We start from the raw sequence: 19,119 nt of genomic DNA, 5'->3' as shown, positions 1-19,119 counted from the left end.
ATAATAATATAATTTTGTGTCATATATACGAAATTAAATTATAAACAAAGAATACCTAATTTAAAATAGCTGTTTAGGCTCCGCACCGACATGAAAGTGTTCAGTCGTTAGTAAAATAGTTTAAATAATATTGTAAATAGATAAATAAGTTTAGGTAGCTATTAAGCTAAATTATGTGTATATAGTAGAATATATAATGCTTGTAGTAGATAGGTTAAATAAGGATTTTGTATATTTTTTATTTTTTAAATATTTTTTTAGTTAAAAATGATTATTTTTTAATTTTTAGTAAGATCCTTCTTTATTTTTTGAAGTCCGTTCAATTTTTTTGTTAACAATATTTCATCACATATCCAAATAGTTTTGCTCGAATATCGTAGTCGACCTGAATATCTATTGTAATTACTTGCCCCATATCAATTTGATTAGATTGAATGTGCAAGTGATAATAAGGAAGGCCTAATATTTTGTGGCCATATGGTTCAGCCATCTGACAACACTGCGTTTTTGTGAGGTCTATGTCTAAAAAAATAAATTACACCTATTTACCAAGTAACAATTTGAAGTAGTTTACTCTTCAACATGACATTTTCAGAGTAATTTTATGTGTGGCAAGCCACTCTGCTTTGTCAATTTACTAGTTGCGATTTTCTCCACCAACGTGCTACCGTATGGAACATTGTCTATAACTGATGGTTCCTCCAAGCTCTTTAAAAGCTGATTCTAAGAATGGAACAAGAACCTATACTATGTCTCCAGAACCATATCGACTACTATCAACCACTTAACGCTATATTAACTAAATGTAATATAAAACCCTAGACAATGGCTTGAAATTAAATAGCACCATTAATAATGTTTTAACTCACTATATTTTCATTTTAAATTCCAAGTCTAGTTATTTGTTTTCCGATTTATAATTGCATTGCCAGTATTTTGCTGTACAGCGCTGCATCGATCACAGCCTAAAATATTTGTTTATACACCTTTTGTCAGCGATGTAATGCTTGTTTTATTGGAATATACTTATTTGTAGCGCATGTTACCCAAAAAATGCCAAAGTTCCCGCCGTTTTGGCCCCCATTCGTCAAAAAGGACGAGCATTTTCGCTATTATTATTATTAATATATAAGTCCTTTATTGTCGGTATCATTGATCTTTTGTTTTTTGTCATTATTATTTGATCTACGAATAATTTCGGTAATTTACCCAACAATAAACATAATTGTTTACCAAAATTACACATTCATCTAAAAATAATAGTAACAACAGATAAAGTTATAAATATATGGATAACAAAATCGATTGATAGATTTATTTGATCTTCTGATTTTTTTGATTTTTTTTTATTTAAGGAGGTAGATATAAACGTGTTTCACCAAACACGTTATATATAACCAATATATAATGTTCTAAAGCCTAAAAATTATTATGATTACTATTTGGGATTAATAACCCCAAAAGGTAGAGAACTGCTAAAGCCAATAAAGACAGATAATTTATTTATTCATAATTTTAGCATATCTCTACTAGTGAACCAACATATTGGACTTCGGACAGAAATAAAAACTAGATATAATAGATTTCTGTATTATAAAAAAATATTGATATAAAAAAGTGTCATGCAGAATCATGTTTCGACCTGTCTTTCACCTGATACTTCTCTGATCATTCACCAATAGTAGCAACACTTTCTTCAAAAATTACCATCAAAGATAAACCCTTTTCTCTGTACAATAATGGAACTAACTGGCCCTTATTTAGGGAACACTTGGACCGAAACATCTCTCTAAACTTACCGTTACAAACTATGGATATAGAAATAGCAGCAGTAAACATTACAAAATATATACAGGAGGCAGTATATTCTGCACTCCTAACAGTGAAATATTTCCAATAAAAAATACACATATATCATGTAAAATATAGAAAAAATATACCAGAAAAAAGAAAGTTACGACGGAATTGGCCGCAGCAAAGGACTGAAGAGAATTAAAGAAAATTTAATAGGGCAATAAAAGAGCTGAAAGAACTAATCCAAAATGAACAAAACCAAGGCATTCAAGAATACCTAGAGAATTTGACACAAACTGAGGCTACAAACTATTCATTGAGGACAGCAACAAAAAAGCTTAGGAGACATTTTCCAAAAACAATTAAAAAATGTTTTAAACCTTTTCAGTCTCAGCTACATAAAGATGACAAAATTAAAATTACTAGCTTTCTATATTTGCCATTTCAAATGGACTTACCGCACCTGAAATTAACGGTCAAAAAAGTTAAACAAACAATAATGAGAGAGATTAATATTAAAAACGCTCCTGGTTATGACTTAATTACTGGTAAAATTTTAAAAGAATTATCAGAAAAGGGTATAAAATTATTAACCTTTATATTAAATGCTATGCTACGAATTAATTACTTTCCTAACATCTGGAAAGTAGCTAAAATATTAATGATTCTTAAACCAGGAAAAATAACAGAAGATGTGACCTCCTACAGTTTATTATCGATAATCTCGAAAGCTTTCGAGAAACTATGCTTAAGGAAGCTAAACTATATAATAGAAAATAGAAAAATTATTCCAGAACCTCAGTTTGGCTTTCGCATTAAGCATAGGACTATAGAATATATAGGACTATAGACTATAGAAGTGAATAGACTTGTAAACAAAATAAACTGACCTAAATGCCAAAGAATATTGTTCGGCTGCTTTTCTAGATGTATCTCAGGCTTTTAACAAAGTATGGCGTACGGGCTTGCAGGTTAAACTAAATAAATTTCTCCCTCATCCGGACTATCAGTTACTAAAATCGTATCTGACTGATAGACATTTTATTGTAAATCAAGGCGATGAACATACCGATTTAAATCCCATGTATTTAGAAGTTCCACAAGGTAGAACTGTATCTTCTGTATACGGCCGATCTGCCCACCACAAGAATTACTACTGTGGCAACATATGCAGACGACACAGCAATCTTAGCATCCCATGAAGATCCAGTCACAGCATCAAAAAACATACAAAACCACCTGGAGCAAATACAATTATGGTTGAAGACTCAAGCATATTTACTCATATGGAATCCAACTATGGGATACCGCTAGCAAATCTAATATATCCATCATTCAACAGTTAGATAGTTAATATAGACATAAGAAATACTTATTGCCTATAGAACAGATTGTGATATGATAAATGAGACTTGATAATTTTATGACTATTTCAAGGTAATGTAGATATTAAGTAATAATATTCTGTCCCTTTAACATTATTGATGAAGTAATATAAGTACCAAAAAGGTTCAAATAATAATGAAATACATAAAATTGGGCAAAAACTATAAAATGATATGACAGTCACATTAAATCATAGATCTAGTTATTCAGTTTGTAGTTAATCAGTTAAGAATAAATTAATTATAAGTTAATTATAAGATCAGTTAATTCTAGTTTGTAGCAATTGTGATTTGCAAACAAGTTTAGACGGAAGTACCTTTAAGTCAAGAAAAGAATATTCTTTTTTAAAATACCTAAAACAACAAGGGGCATGCATCTGACTTATAACTTATTATAATAGAAACTAAATATGTATTTCTTCAAATTCTTTTGCTATTTTCTCGTGATCTTACAGATTAATTCTAAAATTACTTGATATTTTCTTTGGATCCGGAATGTTCTAAGATGGTACAACTAATTAGGCTTAAAAAACCTCACAATTAGGTAAAACAAGTTACAACTTATAGACCTATTTCTCTTCTACCTGCCATAACAAAATTATATGAGAAACTACTCTTAAAACTTATTAAATAATAAACTAAATTATCAGACTTCCATGTTGGATTTTGAAATCACCAAGCAACAATCGATTAAGTGAACAAAGTAATAGAGGTTTTTTTAAAGTTACTACTGCCTTGTAATATTCATAGACAAAATGAGCAAATGGCTACCATCAATTATTGTTAACTTCAGGAATCATAATTTTTTTTCAAAGAACATTTGCTTGAATGTTACATGGAGAAATATTCTCAACATTTAGATCTATTCCGGATATTCAGAAGATATATCTCAGCCTAAAGCTGTAAAAAAAGCAAACGCTACAAAAGCACTAGAGACTAGATAATACATATTATTGGATCTAAAACTGTCCAAGTTAATTTTGCGTTACGGCGAAACGACAAAACCATTGGAACGATTTGTCAAGGAGAATTAATTAAATACCTAGGCATTCATCTTTATCATCATCTTCATGGTAGGTTAAATTAAGAATATCATGTTAGATAAAAAGCAGACTATATGAACTCAAAATCAAGAAACTATACTCGTTAGTCGGAAAATACTCTCAAAGAGATAGGATTATCAGTCAGAATCATAAAGAAAATTTTAACCTATGGTGTACAAATATGGACTTGTACTAAAACATCAAAGTAGCTAATAATATAACGCTGCCAAAACAAAGTTCTAAGAATAATTACCAATGATTATCGTTATGTAACAATATTTCACTTTAAATCGTGAAATAAGTTTACTAGATTTAACAATTACTAGATTAGACAATTACTGCATAACACGCAAGAAATCAAAAGATTATAGCGAACCAAACTATACGAACTTATAGTGAATAAGAGTTATTTTTTACTTTAATTTAAGTAGTTTAATTTATTTTTAATTTGGGAAATATAGTATATATATATATATATATATATATATATTAGCGTTTGAAACCATCGACTGAAAATAGTCGAAACAGTCGATAGCCGCAAAACAGTCGATGAACTAGCGATTAAAAATAATAATTACTATTTTCAGTCAAATGCACGGTTCGTCTGTTTTTTTTTATTCATTCGTAATTTCGGACGAAGATATAGGAATTCTTTCATTTATAAATTATGAAAGAGGAAAGGACGGAGATAATTGCTTAGATCAGTTTATTTTAAATGTAATTATTTTTCCAACGATAGTATAAGCGGGACGGAGATGTATATATTCCTTCACGTACTAAATACCATACAATTTTATATTTGAATGTTCTGTGGTTCTGTAAAAAGGAACGGAATAATAAGCCTACAAAGGTTTAATCGTATTTTAATAATATGTAAATTGTTATTTTTAAATAACGTACTATAATAAATATACATAATACAATAGAACTTTAACAAAACCTAAAAACTAAGATCTACAATAACCATAAATACTAAATAAAAATTAAACATATACCTAATCATAAAAAACATATTCCTTAACATAATTAAAAATGATCGCATAATAATTACCCGAGCCTCTTTAAATAAAATAAATGTTTCAATTATTATTGAACGTAAATAGTTTTAATTACGATTCAAAAATATAATATATATGTTCAGCTTTTTTCCCGTAATGCGATTTCTTCAATTGTTAATAATTTGGCCAGATTTTTAAAAAAGTTCGTTCTGAGGAGATAGATGTATACCCGGAAGGGTATAGCAGAATATTTTAAATGTAACTAATATAATTGAAGTAATATCATTTTATGAGCTTGCCAAAAATCTAGTGGGTTTTCTAAATTCCCAATAAGTGACATTTCCAAAAATTGCTTAATTTGTAAGGTTGCAGTACCTGGTCTAATAATTTCCTTCGTTCTAGCTAGTTTCTTAACAAAATATCTTCAGATGTATTATATTCTTCATCAGTATTTGTGTCTTTAATTTCGAGTTGAAGTACTTTGTTTGTATTTTTTTGAAGTTAGAATGGAAGGATATCACTTTTGTGATAGTTTCTTGTAATGCCAGCATTATGTGTATTACTAGATACTGATTTTTTAAATAGAAGATTGCAGGTAGCAGAACTTGAGGATTCCCTTTCAAAATATTCTCAAACCATAGAACATTTCGCTTAATGCATCATTCTACTGAATCGTTATAAAATAATAAAAATAGTTATCTTACCTGCTAACAAAATAAATCTTAACCAACAAGTGTCCCAACCAAAAAAAAGCCAAGAAAATAAATTGTTCAGTACCAAAGGAGAGTTTTCTGTCAAAATTTAGTTTTCAAGACTCTAGGAAAGAATTTATTTTGGGTCGTTGAGCACTGAATCTCAACCATCGTTTGGTTTAAACGTGCCACCATCGACTGCCCAAGCCTAGTCTCCAGGTAACACCGCCGCCATCCGTTTTATCTAATAGTATTTATCACATTTTTTTAAATATAGCCAATAAATAACGGTCACATAATGTAAACACCACTGTTTCATTTCGTTTTACCTCCCTTCACCGAGCCATATTATTTACCCTATACTATTATTGCCATAAAAACTGTCTAAAGGATCTTACTATTTATCATTCGGAATTAAAATTTTTTGCTCTATTACATTAACAATCTTGAAATATATCGTTCCAAAATGCTGCTATATTAATTTACAATATATTGTTATTTACAAGCAAACTACCAAAAAAAATCATGAAACTATATATATATATATATATATATATATATATATATATATATATATATATATATATATATATATATATTACATATAAATCTATCTAAGCATAAATTCGGTACATTTTTTGTCAAGGTCGCAGATAGGACGACAGAGCCAGAATGTTACAAATCAGTCGAATGAAACTAGTAGAACCGAAAATAGCAACTGAAAGTATATGACTGAAACTGAATTTCTAGTACATCTCTCAACTACTTTCTAACTTTTGTGGACACCAATATTCGAAAACCGAACTTTTCCATGAAGAGATAATAGTTTTTTATTAATTATAAAAACTTTACTTTATTATACTGTACGCTACACCAAACATCTTGTAGCCCGTAAGCTAAGCATCAAAATCATTAAATATTTAATCATTAAAAACTTATTACATTTCCTGTAAAGTTTTTTTTTTGAAATAGGGTAATTTAAGTTTTGACCGTGAAGAAGTACGTGACAAGCGACTGTTTCTTTTACGAATAAATGTATAAATTCCGATAATATATTAATATTTTCCGACTGGTTTTTAAAGCTGTTCAAAAAAGGAATTAAGTGACTATTAAATTAACCTTCCTTGTATGGGGATCATTGAATTTAATTATATACCGAATGGATTTTACACAATAATCGGATAGCATCCCGCAACCCTGTTTGTTATACAACGCTAACTACTTTCTTCCAGAATGGACTGTTCGAAAGTGTTGCACTCCGTACGTTTCTTTTAATAATTAAGTTGATTTTTAACGGAAAGGGATTTTAAAAAAGTCATAGGTCATAAATATCTCATTAAATACTAGGAGAGGAAAATTAGAAACAGAACATTGATGAGAACTCGGTAATCCGGCTTTGTAACATATTAAGGTCCAGAAAAGATCTACTTATGAATTATTTGTTAACTGACGATTGAAACAAGTTTATTGAATCTTAGATTATATTTAACGAGTTTTACCATACTATACATCTAGCAATTTATTGCCTTCCAAGAAACAACTAAAAATAGCCTAGGAGAGAAATTTGTAATTGGTGACCACTTCAATGCCAGAAATACAGGGGGTTTGGATCAGTACAACTAAAGTTAGTAAACTGCAAGCTATTAAGCTAGAATGTATTTTCGTGTCCACAAGTAAAACCTCAACCATACTGGGTTTGTTCATATGAAGAAACATAGAATATAACTGGTAGACAAATAACAAATTCGTTAGAGATATATTATAAGCTCGTTGAAGAATTCATTTTATAAATAATTATCTGCTATAGGTTTTGATATATCCTTATATGTTTACAAATAAACATCTAACAGCTTACAGATATAAGATTATTCGCACTAGAAACCATTCACTGATCAAACCTTATGAGTTTGTTGAGTTTGAAAATTCGATGACTCAGATAGTCACTTCTAAAGAAGTCATAAAAGTTATAATAACTGACTCCAAATTAAAGAATGCATTGGACTACGATTTAGTTACAGGGCAAATACTTCAAAATCAACCAAGAAAGGATATTATAAAATTCACTAGCATAATTAATGCACAATTTTTACTAAAACATATTCCAGATGTTTGCAACAGGAACTGGAATACAATCAATGAAGTAGATATGTTAATACGAGGGTCACTATTTATATTTCGGGAATAGGAAAAAAACAAATAGTAACAGCGAATATATTTTTATTATTATTCAAAGTACTCGCCACGATGATCGATACACTTTTGCATATGCTTAAACCAATTTTCAAAACATTTATTTCATTCCGAATAAGGTATTTTCAAAACGTGATTTTTGAACGCTTTAATAGCTTCTTTGGGCGATGAAAATCATTGATCACGCAGTGTATTCTTCACGGATGAGAATAAAAGGAACTCATTGGGTGCCAAGTCAGGGCTGTAAGGCGGATGACCCAGCAATTCGATGTTTTGAGTGCTCAAACAGTCTCTTGTTGGAGCCGATGTATGATAGCTCGCGTTGTCATGATGAAGAATAATCCGGCGTCTCTTGTTTGTTTTCCTTTTTTTACCGAAGGCTACTAACAAACAAATGGATGTGTACCAGTCAGAGTTTACTGTTCTACGATCCTCTAGAGGCACTATTGTAATATAACCAGTTTTACCGAAGAAACAGGCCACCATTTTCTTTGGTATGGTTCATCTTGGAACACCCATACAGACGACTATTGCTTACTTTCGGGCTCATATGAATATATCGTATATGATTCGTCACCTGTCACAACTTTACAAACGTCTTTCGAAGCACCGCGATTGAATTTCTTAAGCATTTCTTTGCACCAATCGACACGAGCATTTCTTTGAGCGATTGTCAAATTGTGTGGGAACCAACGCGAATATAACTTCCGCACAGCTAAGTGTTCATGTAAAATCACATATATGCCGGTGGAACTAATCCTTAGGTATGCATTAATCTCGCAATAGGTGATATGACGATCTTGCTTAATCATTTCGCATATAGACAGCATCGATGTTTTCTGGTACAACAGCCGATTTTGTAAGACCTCCACGAAACACCTGTCCGACGACAGCGGACTACGACCACAATTGGAATTCATAAAACCAGTAATACACGTTGGTTTTTGATAGACCTTCATCGCTAAAAGTCAAATTAAGTTGATTGATGCACTCTTGTTGTGATAATCTACGCCGAAAATCGTAAAAGATCATCGCACGAAAATGTTCACTATTCGGTTCCATTTGTTCCCAAGACGAAACTTTCAACTAAATATAAAATAAACAAATAGCGTCCGTGCGACAAAGTACGTGTTCTGAGTATGTATATCATATCGAAAATTCACTGCCGGCTGGTTGACGCAGTGATCAAAGCGACTGGACCTAGGGGTGCGATAGTCACGGGTTCGAATCCTGCTGGGGCATGGACGTGGCAACAGTAGAAAATCCGACAAGAAATAACCATCCCTTTTCACGCCAGTAACCAAGCTGGGTTAGACCGGATAGACATCCGGTCTGGAATTAATAAAAAACCGCGTTGGTAAAAAAGACAATTTAAAATATGACAAAAAAATCCTTACCCTAATATTAAGTTAATAATGGTATATATTTTCTTCAATAAAAAAAATTTGAAAATAACTGATTAATATCCTGCAGGAAATTTTAATAAAATTTGAAATATACTCTAAATATTTCTAATATAAAATAATATATTATCGAACTGGCATAATTCCAATTAATTTTAACATCTTAATAATATTCCCCAATAATAAACACCTAAAAGAAAATAAAATATAAAAAATTAATATTAAATTTAAAAAATAGCCTCATTTAAGAATAAGCGTTCATTAAAAGAATATTTTTTTACATGAAAAATGTATTTTTACCAACATTGTTAATATTATTTTGGAAAGTTCCCAATTATTAATATAAATATTAATGTCCTAAATATAATAAGGTTTCTTTAAACAATAACTGTCCCATTAAATACTCATTTAATTTGACATCTAATGGACTGGATATATAAAATTCTAGACAATAAACTCATATAATTTATGGAATGCCTTAGGATTTTTGATTATTATGATCTAACACTTTATTATATTTAAAAAAAACCATTATGTAAACGTTATTTTGTGTTTTGTATTTCTAATGTTCCTTTATTAAGTACGTTACTAATTAATTTTGTGTTTCTTTTCAGGAAATAGTCATGATGTTTGTGAAGCCTAGAAGGTAATGTAGTTAAAATTTAATTTTATTTAAAATAATGTCCCATTTAATCCCAATGTATTATTTAAAATTAAAGTAAAAATAAAACTTGGAATTAAAAAATCAACACAAAGTTATTATAATTCCTACAATTTTCATTGTCAGATTTTTTTTACTTATTAATTACATTTTACATTAGATATGCTTAGTTTAATCTTAATTTACAAATTAATGTATTACTACCGTTCTGTTGTACTTGTATTAATACATCAGCATGTATTTCCCAAATTAAAATAAAACTAATCTACTTAAGCTAATGTTAAGAATACACTAAAGAAGTTCGTGTGGTTTAGTTCGCTTCTAATTGTCTGCGTGTTGTCCAATAACTATATTGCTTCCACGTCGCTGTGATTTAGCAACCTTATTTCATATTTTAAGGCAAAATCTTGGATCACTTCATGTATATATTTGATTATTATTTTAAATAGATTGGTTACTAGTTGGTTTGAAGGCTTAGTTCAATTCCGTATTTGCACCTTATAGGTCCAAAAAAGATTTTTTAGACTGACAGATAAACCAATCTCCTTGATTTTAGGCCAAGTTGAAAGTTGATCTTATGACAAACGAGTACAGTCCAATAAATTCAAAGTCTAACAACTATAGTCTATTAATTTAATGCAGTTTAACAGAAGTCTCTCAAATAATTTTGATATCGCAGGTAGCAGTGCAGTAGGTATGTAAGATCCGACGTGTTCTGCCGGTTTGTCAGGTACTTACGACAGCAAAGTATTAAAGAATTTGTCAATTTTTACGACGCTATCACGACTATATCAAACAATTAAAGTGCCAAAACTTCTTGCCTTTTGAATCAATATGTTTCTGTGTTACACTACAGTACACTACACTATGAAAAATCACTATTAACATGAGAATGGATCTTCTCTGCATATCTCTTCTTTCCTTTGATTTCGATTCCACAATTCTTTTGATTTCTTGAATGATAGTCAGTATCTAAAGACTTCGATATAACTAATAAGTCCTATAATGCTTGGGCGAGCTCACTATACTTCTTAGAACTTATGATATTATTCAAACTAATCAATATATTTTCCTATATTTCAATTCCTTTTCTTTCTATCATGTTTCTTTCAGCGAAATTTTACATCAAGAGATATTATCATGAGTCATACTAAGTGCTATTGTTCTATGGAATGATAGTAGTTATTGCTACCTCTACAACGTGCTGTTAAAATAATCCACAGCGCCCTCTAGTATTTATTCTTCTTGTTTTTCTACATATTAGGAATGGGACAATAGTATCTATTTCAATAGTGTGTTTTCAATATTTGAAATTATGTCATATATTATTATATAAAATTCCATTGAAACGTTAACTCAACTTCAACTTATAATCAGTACTGTTAAGGTAAATGTACGCTAATTATTCAACTAATCTGTTATTTTAAAAATTATCTTCATTAAATACGTTAACATTACAATGTTTCGTTTACAAAACATAAAAAGCACAAAAACGTATTTCATAAACATATTATCATATGGGACGACTTTTCATTGTTCCCTGTGCTATATATATATAAGCATAATAATCATTTATAATTTAAAATGTGAATAATCCGTACGTCTTCTCGCATATGCGTTATATTGTGGGTAAATTTATTGAAATATTTTAAAATGAAATGAATTTTTCTCAGTAGGGATAAGTAATTTCGGTTTTTCTTAATTGATGTATTTAAAGTCGTATATATTTAATCATATTTATTCAATGAATTTGTCATATAGCTCATTTGAAAAGTAACAGTTCATAAAACGCCAGAAAAATATATAAGTTTTTTTTGATAACACCTTTATTAGATATGCTTAGTACAATCCTAAATATTAATTAATTTATTACTACAGTTCATTTGTACTTGGATTAATTCACAAGCAATACGAGTACGAGATAAATATATCAATATGTATTCCTCAATTATCAAATTATAATAACTTAAGCTATAGTTTACACTAAAGGTACATACTTTATATAAGTTCATATGGTTTCGTTAGCTTCAATCTTCTGATATTTTGCGCGTTGTCCAGTAGTTTTATTGCTTCCACGTTAGTATAATTTAGTAATCTTCTTTCGTGTTTTAAGGCAAAATCTTGGATAACTTCGCAAATCTGTTTGATTTCCAGGTCATCGTGCAGTTCTTCGTTGGTTACGTAGCGATAGGCATTGGTAATTAATCGGTTAATCGAATTTTGTTTTGACAGCGTTGGACGACTAGTTGTTTAGAATTTTTAGTGCAACCCCATATTTGCACCCCATAGGTCCAAATTGGCTTGATGATTGTCTTATAAATCAACTTCTTTGATTTTAGATCAAGTTGAGAGTATCTTCCGACAACCAGTATAGTTGTTTTAATTTGGTTGTAATGTGTTTTACTTGTTGTCTAACATGATGTTTCCAATTAAATCTACCATCAAAATGGATGCCGAGATATTTAGCTGATTCAGGAATCGGGCATCCATTGAGTGATATAATTATCCTCTAGTCCATGATCTATAATTCTTGAGGAATTCATATAACGTCATTCAAAACATCTCAATCAACTTGATTGAATAGATTTCCACACTGTTTTTTTTAAGAAGCCATATAAAATATCAATGCCATACCAGTCTAACTTCGGAGTTTCTCTCGGAGAGAATCATGTAGAATATACCTTAGACATACTATTTGAAAGCTATCGAGCTTCCATATCAAACTGTCGAAGAATTGATAGATAAGTGATCCGAAAGCGATGGATTTTAGTTATGATTGTAATATTTCCTCTCATCTTTACGCACAATATTATAGAAGCTAAAGTTCTTACAGCTGAGCTGATTCGACTTATTACTTCGGCCGTAGATGACACTTGAGTTGCTGATCCCAGCTATTTGAACTACAGCAATTGCTCCAACTGGATCTCGTTGAGATTTACAAAAGAACACTCTTCGTCTCTTATCAATCCTTTAGTATTTTCTTCATTAATCCTCAAGCCATATACACTCAAATAATTTTAGTATCTGGAACTTATTTGTCGTTAAAATTTGAAACTCTTACGTGAGTCCGTTAAAGTTGCAATGTTACAACGAACTGATAGTGGTCAGATGCACAGCAAGGTCCAAACATTCTTGAGTGTCGAACGAGACCAGAAGTTAATCAAAACATAACCCAACACCGCTGAATCAATATTAATAGGCGCTTCGGAAGGTGTTGGAATACAGCGTTACATACCAAAAAGTTATATGATGAGGCAAACGACAATAAACGTAAACCATTGTGATTCATTAGTTCAAATTTTCTTAACACTTTCCTGTACTAAGACGTCCGCATTTTGGAAATCCACAATGTCAGTTTAGACAGCACTAACTGAGCACACAGTCACCTTCACCGATTTCGTACTCTTATATATGGATGACGAAAAAGTATCGATATAGTGATATCTCTTTCAGCCGATATCTTTCGATATTTTTTGAAACAAAAACTGGTACTTAATTTTAAACTGTACCTATATTTTTAACTGTACTTTCATAAAAAATATCGAAAACGGTATATAGATATTTTTAAAATATTGATATATCAATGATATATCAATGTATCGGTATTCTTCTCGCCGGCCGACACCTCTACTTTTATACTCTGTATTCCTGCCTATCATTTCACAAGTTGTTTATAAGAGTGGTGGTTGGACAGTATTTTTTGGTTAATTTTATGTTTACATTACTCCTGGATAAATGTATATAAATATTTATTATATAACAGAGAAAGTTAGCAGCAGACAATACGCGTCAATGTGAATTATAAGTAAATTATAGATAACTAAGGAACAAAGTTTATTTATGTTAAATAAAATGATGATATTGAGCAAAATGATGTAGTTTTGGTAAATGCGCTATACGAAAAAGACGGTACTGCTGCAAATAACAAATATTATTCAATTTATATAATTGCCAGTACCTTGAAAATAATATCGAGATATAGTATGTAAACACATTCATGTTTTCTTTTTTATAAGGGAAGTAGCACTACCGCAACTATAACAGCAAACATGAGAATGGAAATGGTGAAGATTACTCTATGCGTACTAACTATTGTCAAGGACCATCTGACATTTTCATTGAAAACTTGCTATGGTGAACTTTACAGTAACTTCCTATTTTCTATAACTTTCCACATGGATTATCACGGTACCAACAATCGATGGACTTTTAACTCCTTACATAGTCATAAAGCACAATCCAGCGGAACTAAAAAAACTATAAATCTACAAATAATAGCTACAAAAATTCCAGGAAAGATCACATTCAAAATAAATGGTTATCTGTTTTTTCAACATTACAATTGGGTTTCCGATCAATTCGAGAAATTCAGAAAATAAATCGAGAGACAGACGAATCATTCTTCATCACATCAAAGCAAGCCAAAACATCGAAGCGATGTTAGCTGCTGTACAGTCCTGAATTAACCCCCACTGACTTCCTTATCCCAGCATATTGAAAATAAATTACGTGATCACCGATTTTCGATACCCTACAAATCGGTTAATTTGTTTAAAATACGTGTTTCGAAATTATTTCCATCCACATTATACCAAATTACTTACGACACATGAAGAAGTGTATTGATGTTGGGTGAGAATATTTTTAAAAAGAATGTATCCAATTTAGATCATTAATTTTTGTTTGTTTTCTGCATTATCAAGCCATAAATATAAATCGCAATAACCATAGTTCACAAAAATGCAAACAAATTACTGTTAAGAGCCATCTTTAGCTAAATTAGATCTCATTGCGTATTTGGACGGACCTTTTCATCAGATACGCCACTCAACTATCAAATAACCAAAATCGATGTCGGTTTTTGGTTTCCAAGCATCAAAAGTTAAACGGTAGAATGTTAGGGTAACCCTTTTGTGGCTTAATGGATTGGTATTTGGCCTTTTAAAATACCACACGCTCCTACACTTGTTTTTCATATTCTCCTGAAATCGTAACATTATGTAGCTATTCCTGAACCAAACAATGAATATGTTTCTAAAATTTCTACATATTGGGTATTTGATTTGAGATATTTATATATCTGTTAGTAACTAAAAATTTGTTTATTAATTATGATACGAAATTTATCAGAAACAGTTAAATGTTGGTTTTAATATTCTCATTTCTTTATATAATACATACGTTATATTATTATGCTGATATAACGATATTTTTCTAAAAATATTTCGTAATTTTTTAATAAATCCCTATACTTTACAGATCATAGACCTTTGTTGTCTTCACATAATTTTTGCATCCTAATCAACAAACATTTAAAATAATATCGATATATTTCCCCAATATCGATACTAAAACCAGTGATCTTTTTTTAAATCTGCAAAAAAATTTTTTTTTTTTATTATTACTCTTCGTGAGTCCACAATCTGCCCTATTGGCAATAAGTATTTCTTCTGTCTATATTATATATACATGGCATGTAGAAAATTACTTCATTAAGCAATCTTCTGTATAAAATATTATCTTAATTAATTAGTCTTATTCTAATGCTTATTCTAAACTCTACATATGTCCAGTAATCAGATCAGATGGTGTTAAACGTTTTAGTCTACGCACTTCACTATCACGTCGCATATTTAGCTGATTAGCGAGTACATTGGGATGCACTGACACTCTTTCGAAGTACTTCACACAAACACGTTGGATTACACTCGTTATAGGTTCTAGAGGAATATCGCGTTGTATCACTTTATTTGAAATATAGTACGGAGCATCAACAATGGCACGCAACACCTTATTTTGGAACCGTTGAATGATGGATATATTGGATTTGCTAGCGGTACCCCATAGTTGAATTCCATATGTCCAAATGGGCTTGAGTATAGACTCATACAGCAATACCTTGTTATCTAATGATAACTTGGATTTGCGCCCAATGAGCCAATACATTTGATATAATTTTAGTCCTAGTTGTTTCCGTTTAGAGAGTATGTGCTTCTTCCAGGTTAGGCGTCGATCTAAATGCATACCAAGATATTTAACATGGTCTGCTTGGGGGAGTTGGCGATGATTGATATTTACTGGTGGACATGTTCTTCTACGCATGGTAAACGTAATATGCGTGGATTTTGATTCATTGGCTTTAATGCGCCATGTCTTCAACCATAATTGTATTTGCTCCAGGTGGGTTTGTAGGTTTATTGATGCTGTGACTGGATCTTCATGGGATGCTAAGATTGCTGTATCGTCTGCATATGTTGCCACAGTAGTTATTTTTGTGGTGGGCAGATCAGCCGTATACAGAAGATACAGTACTGGACCCAGTACACTACCTTGCGGAACTCCTGAATATATGGGATTTAATTCGGTATGTTCATCGCCTTGATTTACAATAAAATGTCTGTCAGTGAGATACGATTTTAGTAGCTGATAGTCCGGATGAGGGAGAAGTTTCTTTAGTTTAACCTGCAAGCCCGTATGCCATACTTTGTCAAAAGCCTGAGATATGTCTAGGAAAGCAGCCGAACAATATCTTTTGGCATTTAGGTCAGCGTTTATTTGGTTTACAAGTCTATGCACTTGTTCTATAGTCCCATGCTTATTGCGAAAGCCAAACTGATGTTCTGGAATAATTTTTCTTTTTTCTATTATATAGTTTAGTTTTTTTATGTATAACTTCTCGAAAACTTTCGAGATTATTGGTAATAAACTTATAGGTCGGTAGGAGGTCACATCTTCTGGTATTTTTCCTGGTTTAAGTATCATTAATATTTTAGCTACTTTCCAGATACTAGGGAAGTAATTAATTCGTAGCATAGCATTAAATATATATGTTAATAGTTTTATAGCCTTTTCTGATAGTTCTTTTAAAATTTTGCCAGTAATTAAGTCATAACCAGGAGCTTTTTTAATATTAATCTCTCTCATTATTGTATGTTTAACTTTTTTGACCGTTAATTTCTCGTGCGGTAAATCCATTTGAAATGGCGAATCTAGAAAGCTAGTAATTTTATTTTCGTCATCTTTATGTAGCTGAGACTGGAAAGGTTTAAAAACATTTTTTAAGTGTTTTGAGAAAATGTCGGCCTTCTCTTTATTGCTTCTCGCCCAATTATTTTCGCTTGTTTTAATAGGTGGGTTATGCTGCTGGGATCTCCTAAGCTTTTTTGTTGTTTTCCACAACGAATAGTCTGTAGCCTCAGTTGATGTCAAGTTTTCTAGGTATTCTTGAATGCCTTGGTTCTGTTCGATTTGGATTAGATCTCTCAGCTCTTTTATGGCCCTATTAAATTTTCTTTTATTCTCTTCAGTCCTTTGCTGTTGCCAATTTCGTCGTAACTTTCTTTTTTCTGCTATCTTTTTCTGTATTGTACATGATATATGTGTATTTTTTCTTGGAAATGTTTCAATGTTGGGAGTCGCGGAATATGCTGCCTCCTGTATATTTTTTGTAAGATTTATTGCTGCTATTTCTATATCCATTTCAGTTTGTAACGGTAAGTTTAGAGAGATATTTTGGTCTAAGTTTTCTCTAAATGAGGGCCAGTTAGTTCTATTATTGCACAGAGAAGGGGGTTTATCTTTGATGGTAATTTTTGAAGAAATTGTTACTATTATTGGTGAATGATCAGAAGACAGGTCGAAACATGATTCTGCTTGACACTTTTTTGGATCAATATTTTTTGTAATACAGAAATCTATTGTATCTGGTTTTTTATTTCTGTCTGAAGGCCAATATGTTGGTTCACCAGTAGAGATATGTTGTAAGTTATCTATCCTTATGGCTTTGAGCAGTTCTCTACCTTTTGAGGTTATTATTCTTGAACCCCACATTAAATGTTTTGCATTATAATCTCCTCCTGCTATAAATCTATTACCTAGCGTACTGAAGAATTCTTGAAATTGTTCTGCCTTGTTGTTATGTTTGGGTGGGCAATAAATCGCAGAAATTGTTAATGGTCCATGGGCTTCCTCTATGGTTATACTGGTGGCTTGCAGGTAGTCTTTGCGGAATTTTTCTTTTTCGAAATGCTTTATATCATCTCGAATTATTATGGCTGTACCTCCATGTGCTTTATCACCAGGGTGATTTGTATGATAAAGCTTATATTTAGGAACTTTCAAATAATTTTTGTCCGTAAAGTGTGTTTCGGAAACCATCATAACGTCAATATTTTGTTCAATTACGAACATTTTTAGTTCCCTGGCATGTTGTTGGAGCCCATTGGCATTCCAGACGGCGATTTTGTAGCTATTGGTTTCAGGCATTAGGCAAGTTTGCTTACGACGGTTGTGAGTAGACCAAGCATCGTACTCATTTGATCCATTAGTTTGGCCATCATATTTTCTAATCTTGAGATGTTGCTAGTTTCAGTAGGTTGAGATATTGTCTCTCGTTTTTGTGCTGAACCATTTTCAACTATTTGGGCATAAGTTATGTCTGGTTGACTTGTTCTGGTGGGTAGTGGTAAATTGGTAGTAGTGGATTGTTTTTGTTGATGCCTTTTTTCCCTTAAGGCAGGATAGAGTTTCTGCTGTAGTTGCTTGTGAACTGCGCAACCCTTGTAGTTCGCTGGATGATTTCCGTTACAGTTAACACATTTCACTTTTTCATCGCGAACTTTACGAGTACAATCTCCTGTCTTATGTTCTCCTGCACATTTTACGCATCTATATGATTTGCGACAGTAAGTCTTTGTGTGCCCGTGCGCTTGACACCTTGTGCATTGTGGTATAATTCTTTTTATATGTGGTGGTTCGCATTTAATAATATTATTTTCCAATTTGGTGATTTCATACACCGCCTTATTGTTTCCATTAGGTTTTATGTCTATATAAAACATAGGCAGAGGTTTTTTTGTCGTGTGATGTCGTATATTGTGAATATTTACGACCTCGTGGCCTTTTTCAGCTAGTGCTACCTTGATGGTGTTAAAGTCCGTCCCGTGATGTAATC

At 31.4% G+C, this 19,119-nt stretch overlaps 1 protein-coding gene across 1 annotated transcript in view; it reads left to right on the top strand.

Annotated features, from left to right (window-relative positions):
- Tis11 (Tis11 zinc finger protein) overlaps nucleotides 1-19,119 on the top strand; it is a 225,766-nt gene that overhangs the window by 42,356 nt on the left and 164,291 nt on the right. The window contains exon 2 of the mRNA XM_076417278.1: nucleotides 10,120-10,151. Within this exon, the coding sequence (XP_076273393.1) occupies nucleotides 10,129-10,151 (23 nt within the window). The 5' untranslated portion in view covers nucleotides 10,120-10,128. The remainder of the gene's footprint in view (nucleotides 1-10,119; nucleotides 10,152-19,119) is intronic.

Source organism: Rhynchophorus ferrugineus, unplaced genomic scaffold, assembly GCF_030347505.1.
Source record: "Rhynchophorus ferrugineus isolate W39M unplaced genomic scaffold, kcgeb_rfMv2 rfM11, whole genome shotgun sequence".
NCBI lineage: Eukaryota > Metazoa > Arthropoda > Insecta > Coleoptera > Curculionidae > Rhynchophorus > Rhynchophorus ferrugineus.
The sequence above is the reverse complement of the archived record's forward strand: the minus strand, read 5'-3'. Positions and strand labels throughout refer to the sequence as shown.